The sequence below is a fragment of the Clupea harengus genome, chromosome 11 (genome assembly GCF_900700415.2).
Source record: "Clupea harengus chromosome 11, Ch_v2.0.2, whole genome shotgun sequence".
Classification (NCBI taxonomy): Eukaryota; Metazoa; Chordata; class Actinopteri; order Clupeiformes; family Clupeidae; genus Clupea; species Clupea harengus.
In genome coordinates, this window is record NC_045162.1 from 4,010,867 (window position 1) to 4,033,366 (window position 22,500).

Here is a 22,500-nt window from a genome sequence, read left to right on the forward strand (position 1 = left end):
TCGGAATAAAAGCATCTATCTGTAGTAATAACCACCGAGCTATCAACACGGTGGCTCAGTTGCTTGCACTGCTTGCACTGCTGCCTCACAGCAAGAAGGTCATGGGTTCGATTCCCGCATGGGGCGCTGTTGGCTCTGGGGGGCAGGTCCTCCCCAGAGTGCACAGTGCTCAGGTGGGCTATCTCCCGGGCCTTTCTATGTGGAGTTTGCATGTTCTCCCCGTGTTCACAAGGGGTTTCCTCCACTAAGAACCCCAACAGTAAAAACATGCAAAATAACAGAACTCATGTCCATCCCTGACCAAAGATGGACAGTTCACTTCACTTGGTCCCCGGGCGCTGCAAAGCTGCCCACTGCTCCTGGGGGGTCCTTGAGGAAGGACCGTCCAGGATGGGAAAAAGCAGAAAATAAATTCACCGCGACCTCAGGCCTACCTGCGTGTGTGTGTGTCCTGTGTCGCCTCCATATATGCACGTGTGTGGTCGTGTGTGCCATTAAAAACCTGACAAAGGTCTTAATTATTATCAAGCATTCATTCGCTAAGCACCTTGGATAAATGAATATTTCAGCAATATGAACACAGATTTATTAATTCATCCGTTAACCTTTTACCTTTTTTCCTCCGCCAGTGATGATTTGAGTGTCACCGGCACAGACAACTGCACGTTCTCCATCTGCCAGAAGGCCCTTGGGAAGGACAACTTCACCCAAATCCCCAACGGAGTGAACGGCGTGGAGGACAGGATGTCCGTCATCTGGGAGAAAGGAGTGGTCAGTCTTTGATCACGCTCATGTGATTATTTTGGCTGTCTAACGCAAGTCTGTCAGATTGACGCACTGGTTACAGGCAAAAATCGGACAAAAATGAAAAGATCTAAACCTGTTAATAGCAATAACTATGCAGTGTGAAGGATTCACCAACAGAATGTTGTTCCTTGAACTGTATAGAAGGCTGACTATTTCATGCCAAAACGAAATTCATCTTGTTGTCCGTATTGGCAGATTTCTAACTCTCAGACACTCTCAGACAGCCCTGAATGAACTAGCCTACTTTGTATTTTTAACCTCTCTAGAACTGATCAAAATGTTGGTCTTAGACTGCAGTTGTTTCCACTATTCTTGAAATGCATGATTTGTGTATCTAGGCCGTGCCTCACACTCTGACCTTTAGACCACTAGTTCAGTGGGGGCAGACGGACTGAACTGAAAAATGATCTTCTTTCTGTTTACTTTCCTTAGCATAGCGGGAAAATGGATGAAAATCGATTCGTGGCTGTAACCAGTTGCAACGCTGCAAAAATCTTCAACCTTTACCCCCAAAAAGGGCGGATCGCCCCGGGCTCAGACGCAGACCTGGTCATATGGGACCCAAAGGCCACCAGGTAACAGCCCCCGGCTCAGACGCAGACCTGGTCATATGGGACCCGAAGGCCACAGATCACATTCCTCAAAGAACGTAGTTTCCTCAGTGTAGCACTCCAAAAGTGTATGTGAAAAGATTTGTCTCATGAAAGATTTTCCATATCTATAGCATAATTATCTGTGTCTTAAAGTTAAATTAAAAGGCCAATTTAATCATAATTCTGTAAATTAATGTAATGGTTATCGGTTAAAATGACTGTAATAATTAACACAATTCAACTCTAGCAGATAAAGCACAGTCTTGATTGCAACACACATTTGCATAGAGGGGGAAAATCTAAACTCACAAGACAAGAGCAATGCCCCCTCAGACCAGTATATGTGCTTCTAAGAGCAATGCTCTCTCAGACCAGTGTATGTGCTTCTAAGAGCAATGCCCCCTCAGACCAGTGTATGTGCTTCTAAGAGCAATGCCCCCTCAGACCAGTGTATGTGCTTCTAAGAGCAATGCCCCCTCAGACCAGTGTATGTGCTTCTAAGAGCAATGCCCCCTCAGACTAGTGTATGTGCTTCTAAGAGCAGTGCTCTCTCAGACCAGTGTATGTGCTTCTAAGAGCAATGCCCCCTCAGACTAGTGTATGTGCTTCTAAGAGCAATGCTCTCTCAGACCAGTGTATGTGCTTCTAAGAGCAATGCCCCCTCAGACTAGTGTATGTGCTTCTAAGAGCAATGCTCTCTCAGACCAGTGTATGTGCTTCTAAGAGCAATGCCCTCTCAGACCAGTGTACAGTATGTGCTTCTAAGAGCAATGCCCTATCAGACCAGTGTATGTGCTTCTAAGAGCAATGCCCTCTCAGACCAGTGTAAGTGCTTCTAAGGCCAGTATATGTGCTTCTAAGAGCAATGCTCTCTCAGACCAGTGTATGTGCTTCTAAGAGCAATGCCCTATCAGACCAGTGTATGTGCTTCTAAGAGCAATGCCCTCTCAGACCAGTGTATGTGCTTCTAAGGCCAGTGATCTTGGCCTGTGAGTCAGGAGTGACGTGATAATGCAGCACTCCATTTTCAAATTGAAATGAGCTCTTGTGGCTGATTTTATAGGGCATCGTGTTCCCATCACATTGTCTGAGTCATGTGGTGTTGTCGTGCATCAGTGGACTGATATGAACAATCACTCATTGTCTCTTGAAATGTGCTGGGTTTGAAACATTCTTTAGAATCTTGCACACTATAGTAAGTAGTTGGAATACATGCTTTTTCATTTTCTCACGCATGTGGGCTTGATCACTTACACAGATATTGTGTGAGTGTGTGTGAGTGTGTGAGTTTGTGTGTGTGTGTGTGTGTGTGTGTGTGTTCACACGCACACACACACACACACACACACACACACACACACACACACACACACACACACACACACACACACACACACACACACACACACACACACAGTCACACTCACTCTCACACTCACACAGACACACAAATATGCCCACAAATGCTCATGGTGTTACAGTAGCCAATAAAGACTGAGGGAGTGAGTGAGACAGAGAGAGAGTGGGAGTGAGTGAGACAGAGAGGGAGTGAGTGAGACAGAGAGGGAGTGAGTGAGACAGACTGAGACAGAGAGGGAGTGGGTGAGACAGGGAGGGAGTGAGACAGAGAGGGAGTGAGACAGAGAGGGAGGGGGTGAGACAGAGTGAGTGAGACAGAGAGTGAGTGAGTGAGACAGAGTGAGTGAGACAGAGAGGGAGTGAGTGAGACAGAGAGAGAGTGGGTGAGACAGAGAGGGAGTGAGTGAGTGAGACAGAGTGAGTGAGACAGAGAGGGAGTGAGTGAGACAGAGAGAGAGTGGGTGAGACAGAGAGGGAGTGAGACAGAGAGGGAGGGGGTGAGACAGAGTGAGTGAGACAGAGAGGGAGTGAGTGAGACAGAGTGAGTGAGACAGAGAGGGAGTGGTTGAGACAGAGAGGGAGTGAGTGAGACAGAGAGGGAGTGAGTGAGTGAGACAGAGTGAGTGAGACAGAGAGGGAGTGAGTGAGACAGAGTGAGTGAGACAGAGAGGGAGTGGTTGAGACAGAGAGGGAGTGAGTGAGACAGAGAGGGAGTGAGTGAGACAGAGAGGGAGTGGGTGAGACAGAGAGGGAGTGAGTGAGACAGAGAGGGAGGGAGTGAGACAGAGAGGGAGGGAGGGAGTGAGACAGAGAGGGAGGGAGTGAGTGAGACAGAGAGGGAGTGAGTGAGACAGAGAGGGAGTGAGTGAGACAGAGAGGGAGGGAGTGAGACATAGAGGGAGGGAGTGAGACAGAGAGGGAGTGGGTGAGACAGAGAGGGAGTGAGTGAGACAGAGAGGGAGTGAGTGAGACCGAGAGGGAGTGGGTGAGACAGAGAGGGAGTGAGTGAGACAGAGAGGGAGTGAGTGAGTGAGACAGAGAGGGAGGGAGTGAGACAGAGAAGGAGGGAGTGAGACAGAGAGGGAGTGGGTGGGTGAGACAGAGAGGGAGTGAGTGAGACAGAGAGGGAGTGAGTGAGACAGAGAGTGAGTGAGGGAGACAGAGAGGGAGTGGGTGAGACAGGGAGGGAGTGAGACAGAGAAGGAGGGAGTGAGACAGAGAGGGAGTGAGTGAGACAGAGAGGGAGTGAGTGAGACAGAAAGGGAGTGAGTGAGACAGAAAGGGAGTGAGTGAGACAGAGAGGGAGTGAGTGAGACAGAGGGAGTGAGTGAGACAGAGAGGGAGTGAGTGAGACAGAGAGGGAGTGAGTGAGACAGAAAGGGAGTGAGTGAGACAGAGAGGGAGTGAGTGAGACAGAGGGAGTGAGTGAGACAGAGAGGGAGTGAGTGAGACAGAGAGGGAGTGAGTGAGACAGAAAGGGAGTGAGTGAGACAGAGAGGGAGTGAGTGAGACAGAGAGGGAGTGAGTGAGACAGAAAGGGAGTGAGTGAGACAGAGGGAGTGAGTGAGACAGAGAGGGGTATTAGGACTGCATGGCTCTTATGTAAACCCTGAGCCTCACTGCTTCCTCTGCTGCTGCTGAGTCTGGGCTGAATCCCTCCAGCGCGGTGCGGCACCCTCCGCTGAGGCCAGTGACGTGGGCCAGGCACAGGGGACGGCCAGCTCAGCCCCCTCTGCCACCACGCCAATGGGAGAGACTGGAGAGGAAGGCACAGTCCGTTGAACAATCCCTCTCCTCCACCCCCCGTGTGCTTTTTTTTCTTTCTGATTTGAAGGGTAGAGTCTCAGCATGCTCTCTTGGGGTGAGTCAGGGGAACGGCCAGACACCAGGATGCCGTTATTGACCCCTTGGGTGGTCATTTGGCCTGTAGTGCGGTTACCGTGGTTACCGTGCTTTGCGTTTGATGAGGCTGGTAATGAGTCCAGGCACGGCTAGGCACACTTAATTGGCCACCCGTTTCGTAATGACTGCGTGTGGAACCCAAGGCCCTTCTTGCATTGCAGAATTATGTAATGGAAGAAGATTTCGGCTTTGATTTTTGGAGCCTAGAGAGCTTTAGAGGAAAATTAGCTTTTTCCCTCTCCACAAGACCGGAAGGCTCGTAATAATGTGGATTGAAGTCTTATATAAGACCGTTCAAGATTACTTGAGAATGCTACTGTGCATATGACCATTACCTATGCTATACTTATCTTCTCTTTAACTAAAGCCCAATGGCCCTTTGATAAAAACATATCACTTCATGATTGTGCTACATATAACAGCATGCTGTTATATATTATGGCGCATTCTTTGGCTGAGGAGCTTATCTCAGAGCTGTAGATTGGGCATTTGCTGACATTTACCGTATTTTTCCATCTCTGCATTTCTTAATGAAAATGTAAAATTGATTCCTGTCATTTTGGTATGAAACTATCATTTTTATGTGTTATGCTTTCCCGGAGGCAGGCGTCTTCTGCTGAGAGGCAGTGTTGGTGCAGCAGTTGGTTTATTTGTTGTGTGTTGGTGCGGCAGTTTGTTTATTTGTTGTTTTGTTTTCTTCACATATCGGTGCTGATACAGCACGTCTTAAAAAGGCTTGCTCAACACCTTCATCGCAACGAAAAAAATAAAAACACTTTCCTCTGAGTTTGTGAGGGCCTGTTCTCACCGTGAGGGCCTGAAGCGAACAATATTTTAGCCGGGGCCTGGCCTTACCCCTTAGAGGGACTCTGTTGCATCCTTGTTTTGTCAAACAAATCTTATGTTTTGTTGCTGTTTGTCTGTGGTTGCTCAAGCCCAGCCTTTTGCCTTCCAGGACTATTTCGGCCAAGACTCACCACCAGGCCGTGGACTACAACATCTTTGAGGGCATGGTGTGTCATGGTGTCACCGTGGTGACCATCTCCAGGGGGAGGGTGGTGTATGAGAACGGGAAGGTGCTGGCCAGTCCAGGAGAGGGCCGCTTCATCCCCCGAAAACCCTTCGCCGAGTTTGTGTACAAGAGGGTGACACAGAGAGAGGAGGTCAGTAGATTCTCTGTTTCCTGAAACTAAACTAAATCCAATGGCATGTCCTTCATGTAAAGACCTGTCATGTTACAGATATAGTATTTGCTAGACCCCTTTTGTCAAAAGTGACTTACAAAACATATTTGAAAAAAAGGAATATTTACAACAACGGAAAAAAAAACAGACAAATCTGTCCTCTGTGACAGTGGTCAGGTACAACACTGGCACTTTCCAATTCAAATATTTGGAAAGTCTTTAATCGATATTATTCTCCTCAGGTGGGAACACCTTGTGCCGTGAGCAGGAAGCCCTACGATGGAGAAGTCATATCTTTGGCACACAATGGCAATCCCTGAGGAGGAAACGCACAGGTGAAGTACGAGATGAAGTGTCTGGCATGCTCCCTAACACCAAAGAGTAACTTCTCATCAGCAAGGTCTGGGCTGATGTCCAAGCTGTCAGAACGGACTCCGGAAGTCATGACTTGCGCTGTCTGATATCAGTGGTGACATCTTGGCTCTCGCCCTGGCATGCTAGTATTTAGCAGAGCTGTCACCTTCAGTTTGGAATGCTGTCATATGCTATGCCTTGTTTCGCTGAAGGTTATTATCAGTCTGACTGTTCCTAAACCCATACATGTGTACAGACAGCACAGAAACTGAGAGGTGTGATAATGATGTATGTTGTTGGAAGGAGTAGACTGGGTGTGTAAAGAACTGATGTCCCCTCAATAACTGTATTTAAAGCAGCAATACGGAGTTCTGTTCCAAAACTAGTACGCTAACTACATAAAAGGCATGTAAAAACCTTGCAAACACCGTCAATAGCCCAGCTGACACTGATAGAAGCTTGCCAACACACTAACTTTAGTATTTTGGCAATTTAGCTGGCAATGTCATGCGTGTGAAAGCTTTCTTCCATTATTGCAGGGTGTACCAGCCCGTTACACAGAACTACATAGGGCATATCTTGGATGGCTAGTGGGGAAGACACAGGTGTTTATCTGTCCTTCACATGACCATATGCTATCAAAATGTATTTGAGGATGGTACCAAAACTACCTGCCTATAAAACCATATCTCAAAAAGTGTCAAATTGTTGCATAGTGTTACTTTAAGTGCAAAGTTCTCTATTGAACAAACGTAGAGGTAACACAGGCAGGTAATCAAACATATCACTTTCAGCATTAACGTAAGACTCACGTATCTCTGGTGATCTCATTTCCGGTGACGTCACTCATAAGGTCACATATACATGTACACATTATATGACAGGGTGTGAGAGTGGTGAGGTTTAGCAGGGTAAGATGTATGTTAGATTGCGTGGCAGAGGATAGCTCTGGAAGAATATGGCTTAAATGTGGGTGGGGGTGTGTGTGTGTGGGGGGGGGGATAGATTTTGAAATCTCTTTATTTTATTTGTTTCATTATGAGTCGTCACAAATGTAACCCATTGAAAGGCAATGTATGCATGTTGGTACATGTATAGAACTGGATATGTTTTCTTGCTGTGCATTTCAGGTCAAAAGGATTGAGATGGCAACCGCGAAGAAAAGAACAGATCGCTGCACAGACCAAAAGAGCCACACATGTATTCTTCAAAGCTGACTGAATAGATTGTATAAAACAGTAATACGACCTACCTTCATAAGCAAAATGTACAGTATATATCCATTAAAGTGCTGTGTAAAAATGAAAGTAATTATTGATCATGTATGCTGTGGACATTTCTTTTTATGTTAGGTTTTTATGTTAGGTTAAGCAGAATTTATTTATTTATTTATTTTTATCCAGAAAGACGGGACTTATTACGGTTTTTGCTTTGTCATGTCTAACGTTTCCAGCAGGCAAGCAACAGTGTTTCTCTGTACAATGGGATCGCTGCTGGATGCGGGCGCATTAAAGTGTTTCCCCTGTCCAATATGGTGGCTGCTGGATGCGTGCGGATTAAAGTGTTTCCCCTGTCCAATATGGTCGCTGCTGGATGCAGGTGCATTAAAGTGTTTCCCCTGTCCAATAAGGTCGCTGCTGGATGCAGATGCATTAAAGTGTTTCCCCTGTACAATGGGATCGCTGCTGGATGCAGGTGCATTAAAATGTTTCCCCTGTACAATATGGTCGCTGCTGGTTGCGGGCGCATTCAGGGTGTCCCCTGTCCAATAAGGTCGCTGCTGGTTGCGGGCGCATTAAAGTGTCCCCAGGTTAACGCGTCTTATTCCTTATCTCCTGCTGGAGCGCACACACACACACACACGCACATCAACAATCAAACTTAATATTGGATCAAATCATCCTTATCTCCTGCTGGTTCCTTATCTAAAGCACATCAACAATCAAACTTAATATTGGATTAAAACAATCCCATACTGCCACCTCACTTCCTCTCAGTCTCCTCCTTTCATGGGGATGGGGGCACTCAGTATCAGCATATCTATACATGCAGATTCTGAGTCAGGCTCTGGCCTGGACACTGTGGACTTTCGTCTGTTTATTGCTGACAGGCAGAATCCCATTATCAAATGGACAACCCAAAGCAAACACTAAGGTACAGAATGTACACCATGTACAGAAGACATGTGCACCCTGATAGTCAGAAACCCAACAGGGGAGGTTTATCCGCTCATGCCAAAGATGGAGGGGGTGCTGTGGTAACATAATGGCAGGAGTTTTGTTTTTTGGTCACATGACATACGATTGAACTCCTTTTCTCTTGACACTGTAAGGCAGGAGACAGTGTGAATCTTAACAAGGGACATGTAGATTTCTGGTTCTTCGGCCAGAGGACCTCCCTTTGATGTTCCCACAAGCGGGGACTGCATTGTATACTAATAATACAGTACAATAATACAGTAATAATAATAATAATGGATTTTATTTGTATAGCACACTTAAAAAATACAAAAAAGTATCAAGGTGCTTTACATGGTTTAAACAATCACAACAATAATAAAAAAGAAATAGAAGTGCTAAAGTCTGACAGAAAATAGGATAATATAAAATTACAATAAATAATTAATTTCATTTAAAATAATTAATAAGATCATAATGAGATAGAAGAATGTGTATTAAAAACAGAAATTTTAGGACAGAACAATTTAAACAACGCAATCTAAAGTGGCAACAATCCCCCCACGCATCACACATCTAGGGTAATAGGCCACACCACCCACTGTAAGGGATTAGTGTGTTCATACCCCACCACCTGGGCACTTAAATGACCATAGGACGACGGTGACTATATACGTAAAACTATGTGTAAACATATTCACATTTAGTCTTCAACTGAACCTCACAAAATGTGCAGTAGTCTGATCCTGGTGATGACAGTCTAATTAATGACAGTCTCATGCATCTGCGCATGATTGTGTCTCTGACCAGAGCCTCACTTTAGCTCAGATCAGTGTTCCGCTGAGGCCAGTGACGTGGACCAGGCACAGGGGACGCCCAGCGCAGCCCCCTCTGCCAATGGGATCACGGCTCTCTCAGCCCCCTCTGCCACCACGCCAATGGGATCCCGGCTCTCAACCCCCTCTGCCACCACACCAATGGAATCCCGGCTCTCAGCCCCCTCTGCCACCACGCCAATGGGATCCTGGCCTCTCATGCCCCCTCTGCCACCACGCCAATGGGATCCCGGCTCTCAGCCCCCTCTGCCACCACGCCAATGGGATCCCGGCTCCCGGATCAGTGTTCAGTTCAGTGTGATTGACACCTCTGTCCTAGTCAGTTCCAGATGACCAATCAAGGAGTCAGATGGGCCAAAGGGTATTGCATTGGATAAGGATGGAAGTTAGGGTGTATAAGCAGCATTGGATAAGGATGGAAGTTAGGGTGTATAAGCAGCCATTTATTGCATTGGATAAGGATGGAAGTTAGCGTGTATAGTTAGGGTGTATAAGCAGACATTGGATAAGGATGGAAGTTAGGGTGTATAAGCAGCATTGGATAAGGATGGAAGTTAGCGTGTATAAGCAGCCATTTATTGCATTGGATAAGGATGGAAGTTAGCGTGTATAGTTAGGGTGTATAAGCAGACATTGGATAAGGATGGAAGTTAGGGTGTATAAGCAGCATTGGATAAGGATGGAAGTTAGCGTGTATAGTTAGGGTGTATAAGCAGCATTGGATAAGGATGGAAGTTAGGGTGTATAAGCAGCATTGGATAAGGATGGAAGTTAGCGTGTATAAGCAGCCATTTATTGCATTGGATAAGGATGGAAGTTAGCGTGTATAGTTAGGGTGTATAAGCAGACATTGGATAAGGATGGAAGTTAGGGTGTATAAGCAGCATTGGATAAGGATGGAAGTTAGCGTGTATAAGCAGCCATTTATTGCATTGGATGGAAGTTAGGGTGTATAGTTAGGGTGTATAAGCAGCAGCCATTTTCAGACATTAAGGTCTCTTCCTTTTGGCTCTTCTCCTTTCTTCTGCCCTGCTTTTACCTCCTGTCTCCTCTCTTATCCTCTCTCTCTCCCCTTCTCATCTCTTTATCTCCTCTCTCTCTCCCCTTCTCCTCTCTTTATCTCCTCTCTTCTCCTCTCTCTCTCCCCTTCTCATCTCTTTATCTCCTCTCTTCTCCTCTCTTTCTCCCCTTCTCATCTTTGTCTCTCTTTCTCTCTCCCTCTTCTCCCCTCTCTCTCTCCTTCTCATCTCTTTATCGCTCTTTCTCTCTCCCTCTTCTCCTCTCTCTCCCCTTCTCATCTCTTTATCTCCTCTCTTCTCCTCTCTCTCTCTCCCCTTCTCATCTCTTTGTCTCTCTTTCTCTCTCCCTCTTCTCCTCTCTTTATCTCCTCTCCTCTCTTTTCCTCTCTCTCTCCCCTTCTCATCTCTTTATCTCCTCTCTTCTCCTCTCTCCCCATCTCATCTCTTTCTCTCTCCCTCTTCTCCTCTCTCTCTGCCCTTCTCATCTCTTTATCTCACTCTCCCTTTAATTTTCTTTTCTTTAAGTTCTTTATATTTATCTTTATTTAGTTTAATTGGTAACTATTATATTTAACATTTGGTAACCATTTACGTAATTTAGGACTTGCTATTGCTTTCTGTTGTTAACACCAATTTGGCCTTCTATCCTACATTTAATCTGGTCTGTACTTGTGACAATTAATCTTGCGGTTTATTTTTAAAATAAACTATTAATTAATGAATTAATTCATTAATTCATTAATTCATTCATTCATTCATTAATTCATTCATTCATTCAGCAATGATACAGTTCCTTTTGTGCAATGCCTTACTTATTTCATATTTAGCGAAATGTTGCTTAGGGCAAAGTAATGTTACAAATAACAGTATCATTTAATGAAGTCAGATGAATTGGTTTTAGTGATTTTGCAAAGGTGGTGATTGATTCACTGTACAAAGTTGATATTGATATTTACCACTCTGCATATTTCTGTCCCATATGCGAAATAAGCCTTTAATCTGATTATTTCCGTCGCTGGTAATTATAACTACCTTTTACAGTTAGAGTTATGATGGACGTGATCAAACCACAATTTTACAGCACACGACATTTTGAAAAAAAAGGAAATAAATGTAAGTGTTTCTCCACAAGCCTCAAGTGAATGATCTTGTCTATGAAATGCTACTCATCCAGCTCTTAATGTGCCTGCATGGCAGTATTCTGAATAGGGCACTCTGCTGAAGTTTGTGTCAACGAAGCAGTGAGACGTAAGCTGCCATATGAAATTGCTTGCCATTCGTGTGGCACAATATTAGACTGACCTAGGGAGACCATGCTGCATGACGTGGGAATAATTCAATTTGTGTTCCGCTTATTTGCATTTTGGAAATCCATACTCCTGCTTTGCAAACGGCGTGGTCATCATAAATGTTGCAGTGTAAGTTTCTAAGAAAATGAAGACCATTCTTCACGGGGAAACTGTCAACAGTTTAATCTCTAGCTGTGAGGACACTGAGATTTACTTTTTATGCTGATGCAGAGAATGATACACATAAACACTTACATACAATGCAAATGGATTTATTATAATATAAATAAAGATTAATAGTAAAAATAGTAGAAAATAGTAATTATGAGTCAGTAAGAATATATATTAAAAGCTTGTAGGTCCATAATGTATTCCAAATGCATCTTGATGTGTGGTAAGATCCCTAGTGAGAGACAGTGCTGTTGGTAGGCTGCAGTCACTTTATTTAACTCTGCTCCTGTTGTGCAGTAAAGAGAACAGCAACAGCAGTCTGTTGGGTGTAACTTTAACCAGCCAAATGTTTCATAATCATGCAGATAAGGGTCTGCCTGGATTTTGTCCATAATCACACAAACACAGAGAGAGAGAGAGAGAGAGAGAGAGAGAGAGAGAGAGATTTGTCAATACGAAATCAGTGCAGGTTGAAGGCATATAGAAAGGCCATTGCACTCCATGCACTCAGCATTTGAGATCATCATCAGAAGTCATTGTGACTAACAGTTACTTCTACATTATAACTGTAAAAGTACACATTTGTAAGTAAAAGAAAAAATCATATCTGTCTGACACAGAGCTTCTGCTTTCAACTTCACTTTTTCTTTGATTTCACAATACATTTCCAACCACCAACAAGTTGCAACATTCACCCAGGAATATTTATGGCGCTAATCTAATAATAATAATGATAGTACGTCACATTTATATAGCGCTTTTCATGTGCTCAAAGACGCTTTACATACTGAAAAAGAAAACAAACAACAAGCTCTGTAATAAAGACATAAAAAGGTAAAAATAAAAAGTAATCTATCTGTATTGATGTTGTTGCAGTAGTCTAATGTAGCATATGCATTCACCACACACAATCCCATTTAGCTTTCATCAGACCGGGTCAGGTTAAAGGTTCAAAGTTGTCTTGCTGACGTCCAAATAAGATGGGACACCAAAACTGTGCCTGTGAAGAGGAAGAGCAGAGAGGAAATGAGCAGACCATATAAGGGAATATATCACAACCATTAGCAGTCAACAAGAGGAAGGGGTTAACTGATACAATGTCATAGTTCATCACTTGTGGTAGGAGCACCACAGATCCCATTGCTTGCTTTACTATTTCACAAAGAAATATTTCTCTGTGTTCAAATGTTGTTTCAGAACCTCACCTGACTCGTAAACAGGCCAATATTCAAATATTACAATATTCAAATCTGAAGGACTTCTGTAATGCCCAACTGAAAAAAAAATTGGAAAAATAGAGATATATATATATAAATAGATTTTACAAACCTGTTTGACCAGCGTCGCCAACTCTCCTTTCAAGTTTCCCACCTTCCACTTGTTCCTCTTCCTCAGGATCTTCTGGTGCAGGTGTCGGGCTCGCTCAGCGGCGTGCTCGGAGAAGAAGCGCTCCGACACCAGCAGCCTGAGCTGGGTGAGTTTAGCGGAAAGCAGGCTGAGGCACGTCAGTAGAGTAAGGATGACCAACAGGGGCACGGTGGAGTACAACATAAGACGGGGCTCGGGCAGGCACTTCTGCTCAAAGAGGGTCAGGTTGTAGGAGTAGTCCCGCCTCTCTCTGTCCACATGGATTGGGATCCCTATGACAGACTTGTCCTCCTGAAATAATGCAGAGTCATTGTGAAAGAATGATGATCTCTACCTTTAAGAAGCTTTTGAAGACCCAACTCTTCAGAGAGCACTTCCCGTCCTAACTGGCACTTCGACTTATATTTCTTATGTAAAGTAGTATTTTTTGTTACACCAGGTTCTATTGCTCGTAGCTTGACTATTCTCTCCTTTGTACGTCGCTTTGGACAAAAGCGTCTGCTAAATGACTAAATGTAAATGTAATGATCATTCTTGACTGTGATACCCAGCTCTATATTCTACACTATGTCTTGAGATGCCTCAGGCTCTGGCCTGGACACTGTGGACTTCCGTCTGTTTCTTGCTGACAAGTAGAGTACCTTTGTCAAATGGACAAACCAAAGCAAACACAAAGGGGCATGAACCATGTACAGGCTGCAGAAGAAATGTGCACCCAACAGGGGGAGTTTAGCCGCACATGCCAAACATGGAGGGGGTGCTGTGGTGGTATAATGGCGGGAGCTTTGTATTTTGGTCACATTACATAGCTTCTCCACCTGGTGCAGTCCTCTTATTATTATTATTACTACTACTACTACTACTACTAATAATAATAATAATAATAATAATACCTTAGACTTACATAGCGCTTTTCTAAGTACCCAAAGACGCTTTGTAAATGGTTTCATGTGTGGTATTATTTGTATAATTGTGGGCATTTTGTTTTTTGGTCACATTACATAGCTTCTCCTCCTGGTGCAGTCGTCATATTCTGAATGATGCTCAGGTTTCATGTGTACCCTGTCATGGTGTCTCTGCCTATGGATCCTTTGTGACTGCAATGGCCTGAGTGGCTCAGACACACCTGCTTACACCTTGGACATGTCCTCCACCAGACACCAGAGGGCAAATGAGGTGCCCTCACTATCAGCTAGCTCTACAACCTGGTCAATGAGTTGACTTCCAGCAGCAAAGGAGTCACGGTTACAATCATAATCTTCCCTACTGCACTTACCTTTAGATGCATGATCACAGGGACCTGAAACGGTTCATGGTTACATTCATTATCTTCCCTTCTGCACTTACCTTTAGATGCATGATCACTGGGATCTGAAACGGTTCTAGTTCCTCTAGCCGTGTGCGAAGCACTCCGATGAGCCAATACACCAGCGCGTCGATGCCAATGAAGAACAGCCAGATAAGCAGGTTTGTGAAAACTGGGAAGCCAAATTTGAGCATGGCCTTCCCCTCCTTGGCCGAGGGACGGGAGGATGGAATGGAGATGTAACGCTTCTTCTCTTTTTCAGTCAGTGGGAAAATGGAGGGCTTGCCCTCGGCCCTTTGCTGCTCATCGTAGCGCAGAAGGGCATCGGTGATGAAGATGTTCTGAAAGCCCCTGTCCGTGCGGTATTTCTTCACATAGCGGGCAGTGAGGAGCACAAGCAAGAGGATGCCAAGCGCTGGCAGCAGCTTCTGGGCCACGGAGGAGGTCATGTTCATAGCGGCCAGGGCAGACACAGCAGTCTGGTTCAGAACCTGCTTGGCCTCGGACAGCTTTTGCTTGAACACCACCGAGTCGGCCGAGGCACTGAGTTTGAACTCCGACCTCAACTCCCCGGCGCCGAAGTCGGTGAAGTGCTTGAGCTGCCCCCCCACCCATCGCAGCATCTGGACATAGTTGCTGAGGGGAGCCAGGTCCACCAGAATTTTCTTGGCCTCCAGGTTGCATAGCAGGCTCTTGGCCAGGCCCCTGAGGTTCTCCAGTGTGTTCCGGACATTCCACAGGACCACCAGGCTGGTTCCGGCGGCGGTAAGCAGGTTCCTGATCTGCTTCAGCCCGCAGGAGATGAGAACCAGCACGGCAAAGCACCGGACGTTCTGAGACAGGGACAAGGCTATGGTAGAACCGCCACAGAAAGCGACCGCCACACCGGCAGAAACGGCGGTCTCGTACTTCAGAGAGTAGCACAGGCCGAGGAAGAGCAGACAGGACAGCAGGACGCTCAAAGCGAGACAGAAGGCAGAGAGAAGCACCTTGTTCCTCCAGCTGTCAGGGGAGTCTGCAGTGAAGAGACGGACGAACACAGACCAGACCTGACGCAAGGTCCCTTTCAGCTGAGCACCAGTGAGCTTCATTCTCATTGTCTGTAGTGGTGATAACAAATCGTTTTTTGTTTCACCTCCACATCCAAGAGAAAGAAAATGAGTTTAGGGACATATTGTCGTAATTTACAATAAATACTACATTTTACAGGTAACAACTGAATGAAGGGAGAAATTAAGAGTGAGAGAGAAAGATATGAGAAAGATACTGTAACATTTCTGCTCTCAACTTCCTGGTTTTGAAGATTAATCGACATAATCAGTCATAAAGAAACATATTATATTATATTATATCAGTGAGGTAATGAATTCTAGAATCCTAGAATTTCTAGCCAGAAGAACAAGGGTCTAAACGGAGCAGAGGACATGTTTACCTCCTGGTGCCCTTGAGTCTGTGTCCAAATGCAGTAAGCAGAAGTGTTGTGCTGCTCTTCGACTTCTCAGAAAAAAAAAAACCCCACCACACATACTCATCACGGGCACGAGTTATGTCGCAAATGTAAACCCACACCGCTGAGGTACGTTCACGTGCAATGCACGAGAGAGGTTTCAGAGATGACACCCAAGAGAATAAAGCGCACGTGTCGAATGGGTGAAAATAGTTCCATTGACATTGGTTCAAGGTGCCATTGGGGTGTCTGGAATGCAATGCAGTAGAGTCATTGTTGTAGGGTAGGGTGTTGTGAAGGCTCTGTCATCTGCCCTGTAATAAGGAAGCAGTTTGTTGTTTCTCCTTTTTAGAAGGGAAGGATTGTGGGGCACGTGTTCCTTCTTTGTTTACGTTCATTTCTTGTTCTCTTTCGGTTTGTGACAGAGGATTGTGGGTTGGGCGACTTTGGGACTGCCGAATGCAATAATATGCTTTGGTGATCAGTTTACATGTCATGTCCCAAAGACAACCATTAAATGGGTTTATATACCACATCGTTTTTTTATTCACAATATCGAGGCATAAGGTTGTGTGCCTTCAATACCTCAAGCCACAGTTGTTTTGAGAGGAACACTCCAGTGTGAAGTGGTTTATTTCATATTCTAGAGCGTGACCTGGCAATATTATGGTATGGTGATCAGCTCACTGTTGCTGTTAGGGGGTGGATCGAGGCTAAACTGCACTTTTCTGAACACACCTGTAAAATGCAATGTGTGCTACTCTCAAGCTCAAGACAGTGAGAACCCGGGGGTTGTGGGTGTTTTTCATTGGCATAGTTAGTGATGTTTATACGTTGGGATAAAATGACTATAAAATGATTATAATCTCGAAGTGTGACCATCTTGAGTTAGAAGAGAGGATGTGGTGTGTGTCGGCGTAGTCATCCATTCAAACAGGGAAACAGTGCTTACTCTCTGACACTGGATCGGGACGCTGGGTCAGTGTAATATCCATTTTTTATTCTTTTAATTTGAAAAATAACTTACATAAATCTCTGTACTCAACCATACTTCACCAAGACATAGCCTTGGCATGAACACATTGCACCAGAAAAAAAGAGAGAAGGCATTCAAAAAGGGTCTGTTACACGTCTTTGCCATCCGCTAGAGACATTATCCCTGTTCCAGAAATTTCTTCATGTATATTTTGTCTATTTATGCTATTCATTTGATTCAAATCCCAGGAAATTGGACACCTAGTATATACAATTGAGTTCAGAAAGGAAATATATAGCTTGTTACAGCAACAAGATATAAAATGAACACTAAAATATATAATAATTTTGTTTAAATGGAAAAGGAATAATGTCTCAATATATTGTCGTTCAGACATTGAAGCTATTCTGATACACTATTTATAATTACAAAAAATAGCAAAAATGAAAAATAATTGGTCTTGGCTTATAATTAAATTAACAAAAATATATTAAATTAATTCATTTATGCTTTCTCAAGACAAAAACGGAACAAAACTTTTTTTTCTTTTTGTGGCAATATCCCTAAGGTCCTAAGGTCACAAGGTCATATCCCTAAGGTCATGAGGTCACATCCCTTCCCGAGTTCCTCTTGTAATTTAGTCATGGCTTCACAGACAAGGCCGAGAAAGATCCACAGCATGGCGCCACTGCAGGGGCCTGTGCCGCTGTAGATCCGAGTAAAAACCTTTTGCAATACCAATTTGTTTAAATACTGAAACAAAACAAACATGCAACCAAAAGCACTTCATGTCAACCACCACTGGGATTTAAAACATTTGACCTGTCTTTCAAAATTGTGGAACACAAGTTTAGGAGGTGGAATGTTTCTTTAAAATCTGTTGCCGATCTGTTGATTTGTCAGACCAAGATCAAGAGCTGATTTCCATGACCTAATTTTTGAGTTCAATTTCAGGTGAGGGAGAAACAAAACGTTGTTGACATGCACTGTACAAGAAACTGCATTTTTTTTTTCTTCTTCAAATCCCCAAATATCATCTTTATCAAAACATGCTGAGTTACTGTTAGGTGAGCCCAAGCCATGTTGCAGAAAATCATTTTCAACATGCTTGTTTTTAAACAAATCAAATCCCAAATACAGATTTTAAAACCTTACGGAGCAGCACAAAATAGACTGTCTGCTCGGAATCATCGGAATGAAATCAGAGTGAGGGTGAGGGTGAGGGCTTGGGTTGAAGGGGGGGGGGGGGTGACAACAGTTGCAGTGAGTACAATGATTACTCTGGGAGATGGGGGGGGGGGAAACAGTTGCAGTGAGTACAATGATTACTCCGGGAGATGGGAGGGGGGGGGGGGGGGGGGGGGAGGGGAAACAGTTGCAGTGAGTACAATGATTACTCTGGGAGATGGGAGGGGGGGGGAGAAACGTACAACTTGCACATCATCTTCATCCTCAAAAGGCCTGTGCCTTTACAATAAAATAAATCATAAAACATTTATTTTTCTTTACTTCTCTGTCACATAAACAGGATTTGACTTGTTACTGTAAATAACCCCAAAGTTTTTTTCCCGTTTAGACTTCATGTCATCTGCACGTCTGTAAAAATACAGACCAGGAGTTCTAAAGGACGATAAACAAGGTATCTTTTTTTTCCTGTAATCACGCCGTTGCATTCACTCCCCTTGAAAACCATGCACTAGTGAAATTTATCCTTTAAAAATAATATAAACGGTTGAAAATGGCTGTTTTGTGTTTTTTTTATTTTCTTTTTTGCAAGTTGCAGCCTCAAGAAAATATTTTTTTTTTTACTTTTAAAGTTCAGCTAAATTTGTGTCCATGCAAAAAAACCTTTTTTTTTTTCCTCATTTAAATTTCATACAATATATCAACAGAGAAATAGTTCAATTGGATCACAAAAGTTCATGTCTGGGTTCAAATCCTACTACTCTGGAGAGTCCACGGTCGCCATCTTTGTATTGCCTTTTCGAACTTTTTTTTTCAAGTCTCTCTGGTGGACTAGGGGCGTGTGCATTTCAGGGGGAGGCAGGGATGGAGAGGTCCGAGGTCAGAGGTCAGGGCTGTATACTCGCTGGACATCTCTCTTGGGCTCCATCCTCTCGTTCTCCCCTGGTCAGTCCACACGGCTGAAGGCTGGCAGAGTGGCATGACCGAGCCTCCCGTCTGGAACACTGTGACCCCATTCAGCTCACCCATATTGAAAAGAATAACAAAAAAAAATAACAAGAAATAAACAAACGAGACCTAACAATTTTTTTTCTCCTTAAAAAAAAAAGAGAGAAAAAAACAACAGCCTTCTGTAGAACTCAGCAACGCATTAGCAGTTGTCATCCACCACTCATGGCTTGAAGAGGACGAAAAGCCAGGAATTGTGGGATACCTTCAGCTACAGGAGTCCACTTCCTGTTTCCTTCATTTGCCAGTGACCCCTGCACCCACCAATGGAATGACGGGGGCGGGGTCTCCCTCTGTCTTCAATCACACAATGTGTGCGATGGATTTTTTATTTTTTTGCGATTAAACACAGGACCACTGTTTTAACCCCTTAAGAAACAGGCTCAGAAGACACAACATCAAGCATGCAGTGTGACCGGGGGGGGTGTGGCCTGTCGCAATTCTCAAGCTCCACCCTCTGGCTGCTACAACAACGCTACCTCTTGGTGCGCACTGCTACGAGCGGCCAAACGACGAACTGTCCAATGAGGATTGGGAAGCTCTTCGAGTCAAGGGGGCCAACGTTGGATCCACCAATGAGGAGGGAGGGAAGAGCTTGAACCAGCCAATCACCATGTTGGACAAGTCCAGCTCGTCTAGAAGTATTTGAACAGCTCCCATGAAGGACTTGTGGTCCATGCGTCCGTAGTCTCCCCAGACGATGACCTGAAAGGTAGAACAGTCAAGTCGTCATTTATACCGCAAAGAACAGTCAATTCGTCATTCACACTGTGAAGAACAGTCAAGTCGTCATTCACACCGTGACAAACAGTCAAATCATCATTCACACCGTGAAGAACAGTCAAGTCGTCATTCACACCGCGAAGAACAGTGAAGTCGTCATTCACACCGTGACGAACAGTCAAGTCATCATTCACACCGTGACGAACAGTCAAGTCTTCATTTATACCTTTAGTGTTGAACTTTAGTCATCATTCATACCGTGTTGAACTTTAATGCTAAATCTTGCCAACCAAGTTAAGGCGCATTCGTAACAAGTGACTTTAGGAAGGTACCTGTAAAACCTTGCCAACCAAGTTAAGAAGCATTCAGTGACTTGTACCTGTAAAACCTTGCCTCCTGGACTCTCTTCGAATGCCAGCGTTTGCTGGTAGAGGGGTTCCAGTGTTTTCCGGGCTACTTTTGTTTTCTTTTTGGCGATGCAGGCTCCGTTATCCAGCAGGTACACCTTCACATAGGGGGCTGCAAGAGCAGGACATTTATTTTTTACCACAAGTAATCCACTGACATTACCATGACACATATTCATACAAATCTGTTCAGATGACACCTTCTGTCATATAAAATAAAAAAAAGTACATCCTAATTAAACTAAAGCCACGTATACAGTATTTAACATGTGTCCTTTCTGAGAGGTACACCACAGCATTTAGTATGTGCTTTCTGAGGAGCCCTTCATGACAGGATTTGAGTGATATGTGATATGTTTGCTGTATGCGAAGGTGAGATTTAGGACGCACCTGGCAGTGCTTTTGATCCTGGTTTTCCCACAAGGCCACGGGCTCGGATAATCTCCACCTCAAGGGCGCCTTTCTTGTCGACCATGCCGATCTGAATGTCACCTACACGGAAAGACAAATATGAGCCACGCGCCAGCACACAAGCCAGGAATGGAACTCAGGAATGAGGTTCCTTTCATACCACAGGTCCCCCCCCCCCACCCCATTGAAAGTTCTTTTGAAAGTCTAAACAAAGTCACCATGAATTACAAGCGCCGTCTTTTGGCTCAGGGAGCAGCATGCATTCATCCTCCAAAACAAAGCGAGACAAACACTGCGCTCCACACTAGTCATGCTTTGGACCTCGCTCCATGGACCTACCCATCGGGGGTGTGGCCAGCGTCTGCCGTCCAACCAGCTGAGCGGGTCCAAGCCCATCCAGGAAGTCGCTGAACTGGCTGTCAGATGAGAGCCGCACACCAGGGAAGATGAGGCTGAGGGTGGGAAACACATATTTTTTAGACTAAGTATTTTGAAGAGACAATTCCTAGATGCAATGGCACCGGCTCTGTCTGTGTGTATGTGATTGTGAGTGAGTGTGTGTGTGTGTGTGCCTGTGTGCATGTCTGTGTGTGTATGCGCAAGAGTGTGTGTGTGTGTGGTGTGAGTGAGTGTTTGTGTGTGTGTGTGTGTGTGCTTGTCTGTGTGTGTATGCGCAAGTGTGTGTGTGTGTATGCGCAAGAGTGTGTGTGTGTGTGTGTGTGTGTGTGTGTGTGAGAGTGTAACTCACTTTCCCTCGGAGCTGTAGCTGTTCATGCTGCCGTCGTTGGACTCCCTGCTGGCTTGCCGAGTCATCCTGCTCCTCATCTCCACGGCCAGGCCTGTCTCCGTGCTCCTCTGGATGGTGCTGCGCAGCTTCTTACCCCCTGCTTCTCACACACACACACACACAGAAAGAAAGACAGAAAGAAAGAAAGGGAGAGAAGGGAGAGAGAGAAGGAGAAAGAAAGAGAGAGATGGAGTCAGATTAGGCCTCGGGACATCATATGTGCCATGAGATTCAACGTGACGTTGGAAAGAAGCGGCAAAGTTCCTGTCTCCTGTATCAGTACCGTGGAGTCCTGCCAAGTATGCACAAACAACCCAGTGTGTGTGTGTGTGTGTGTGTGTGTGTGTGTGTGTGTGTGTGTGTGTGTGTGTGTGTGTATGCACAAACAACCCAGCCGCCTGCGAAGGACCAACGTCCTATCTCTGATCCACAAGTGGGCCTGCTCCCCACAGCAAACCCACTTATCTGGCACTGTCCTCCTGCCAAGTGTGTGTGTGTGTGTGTGTGTGTGTGTGTGTGTGTGTGTGTGTGTGACAGACAGAGAGCAGTCCAGCGTCAGGGAGATAAGGAACACCATGTATGGTACTCCTTTCTTCCGGTCAAGTTACCCTGAGGGAGCGCAGAGCTGCCTGTTTGATTGTGTACGTGTGTGCATGCGTATTTGCACCCACAACTCTGTGTGTATGTGTGCGTCACTCTGTGTGTTTGTGTGAGGGTATCAGTGAGTGTATGTGTGTGTGTGTGTGTGCGTTGTGTGTGTGTGTGTGTGCGTTGTGTGTGCAGTGTGTGTGTGTGTGTGTGTGTGTGTGTGTGTTGCTTGTGCGCCGCTCTCGCCTGCCTCAGCTGATAGGAGGCGACAGCTGACTTGCTCCATTAGTCCTGCTGCTCATCTCCTTCCCATCGATGTGACAGGGCGGCGCGGCGGGCACACGTGGCCCAGCATGCCGAGCGACTGACGTAGAGGCCACGACACCGCTACCACTGTCTAGGTTCCAGCGCACTGCACCCAGAATGCCGAGCGACTGACGTAGAGGCCACGACACCGCTACCACTGTCTAGGTTCCAGCGCACTGCACCCAGAATGCCGAGCGGCTGACGTACACGCCACGACACCGCTACCACTGTCTAGGTTCCACCCAGCATGCCGAGCGGCTGACGTACACGCCACGACACCGCTGCCACTGTCTAGGT

General features: G+C 45.2%; 3 protein-coding genes across 21 annotated transcripts in view; 1 reads left to right on the forward strand and 2 right to left on the reverse strand.

Moving 5' to 3' along the window:
- dpys (dihydropyrimidinase) overlaps nt 1-7,515 on the forward strand; it is a 17,727-nt gene extending 10,212 nt beyond the window's left edge. For 2 of the 3 annotated variants that reach the window (XM_012823124.3, XM_031576755.2), the window contains exons 6-10: nt 630-771; nt 1,240-1,382; nt 5,617-5,824; nt 6,088-6,180; nt 7,330-7,515. In XM_012823124.3, coding sequence (XP_012678578.2) covers nt 630-771; nt 1,240-1,382; nt 5,617-5,824; nt 6,088-6,165 — 571 coding nt within the window. In that variant the 3' untranslated portion in view covers nt 6,166-6,180; nt 7,330-7,515. Of the gene's footprint in view, nt 1-629; nt 772-1,239; nt 1,383-5,616; nt 5,825-6,087; nt 6,186-7,329 lie in introns of all 3 variants that reach the window. The other variant, XM_031576754.2, reaches the window with a different exon arrangement.
- A 4,261-nt stretch (nt 7,516-11,776) lies between these two features.
- LOC105896355 (dendritic cell-specific transmembrane protein) lies at nt 11,777-16,302 on the reverse strand. Of its 2 annotated transcripts, XM_031577027.2 has the most exons (4): nt 15,798-16,302; nt 14,407-15,500; nt 13,021-13,350; nt 11,777-12,691 (listed from the first exon to the last, which is right to left on the reverse strand). In XM_031577027.2, the coding sequence occupies exons 1-4, from the start codon at nt 15,895-15,897 to the stop codon at nt 12,629-12,631; spliced, it is 1,587 nt and encodes a 528-aa protein (XP_031432887.1). In that variant the 5' UTR covers nt 15,898-16,302; the 3' UTR covers nt 11,777-12,628. The 2 variants fall into 2 exon arrangements, with proteins under 2 accessions (XP_031432887.1, XP_031432888.1); XM_031577028.2 differs by having other exon boundaries at nt 14,407-16,302.
- A 2,054-nt stretch (nt 16,303-18,356) lies between these two features.
- Nucleotides 18,357-22,500, reverse strand: part of rims2a (regulating synaptic membrane exocytosis 2a) — a 165,701-nt gene continuing 161,557 nt past the window's right edge. For all 16 annotated transcript variants that reach the window (XM_031576503.2, XM_031576501.2, XM_031576497.2 and 13 more), the window contains 5 exons: nt 21,271-21,409; nt 20,862-20,974; nt 20,502-20,603; nt 20,084-20,223; nt 18,357-19,686 (listed from right to left, as the gene is read on the reverse strand). In XM_031576503.2, the coding sequence (XP_031432363.1) occupies nt 19,477-19,686; nt 20,084-20,223; nt 20,502-20,603; nt 20,862-20,974; nt 21,271-21,409 (704 nt within the window). In that variant the 3' untranslated portion in view covers nt 18,357-19,476. The remainder of the gene's footprint in view (nt 19,687-20,083; nt 20,224-20,501; nt 20,604-20,861; nt 20,975-21,270; nt 21,410-22,500) is intronic.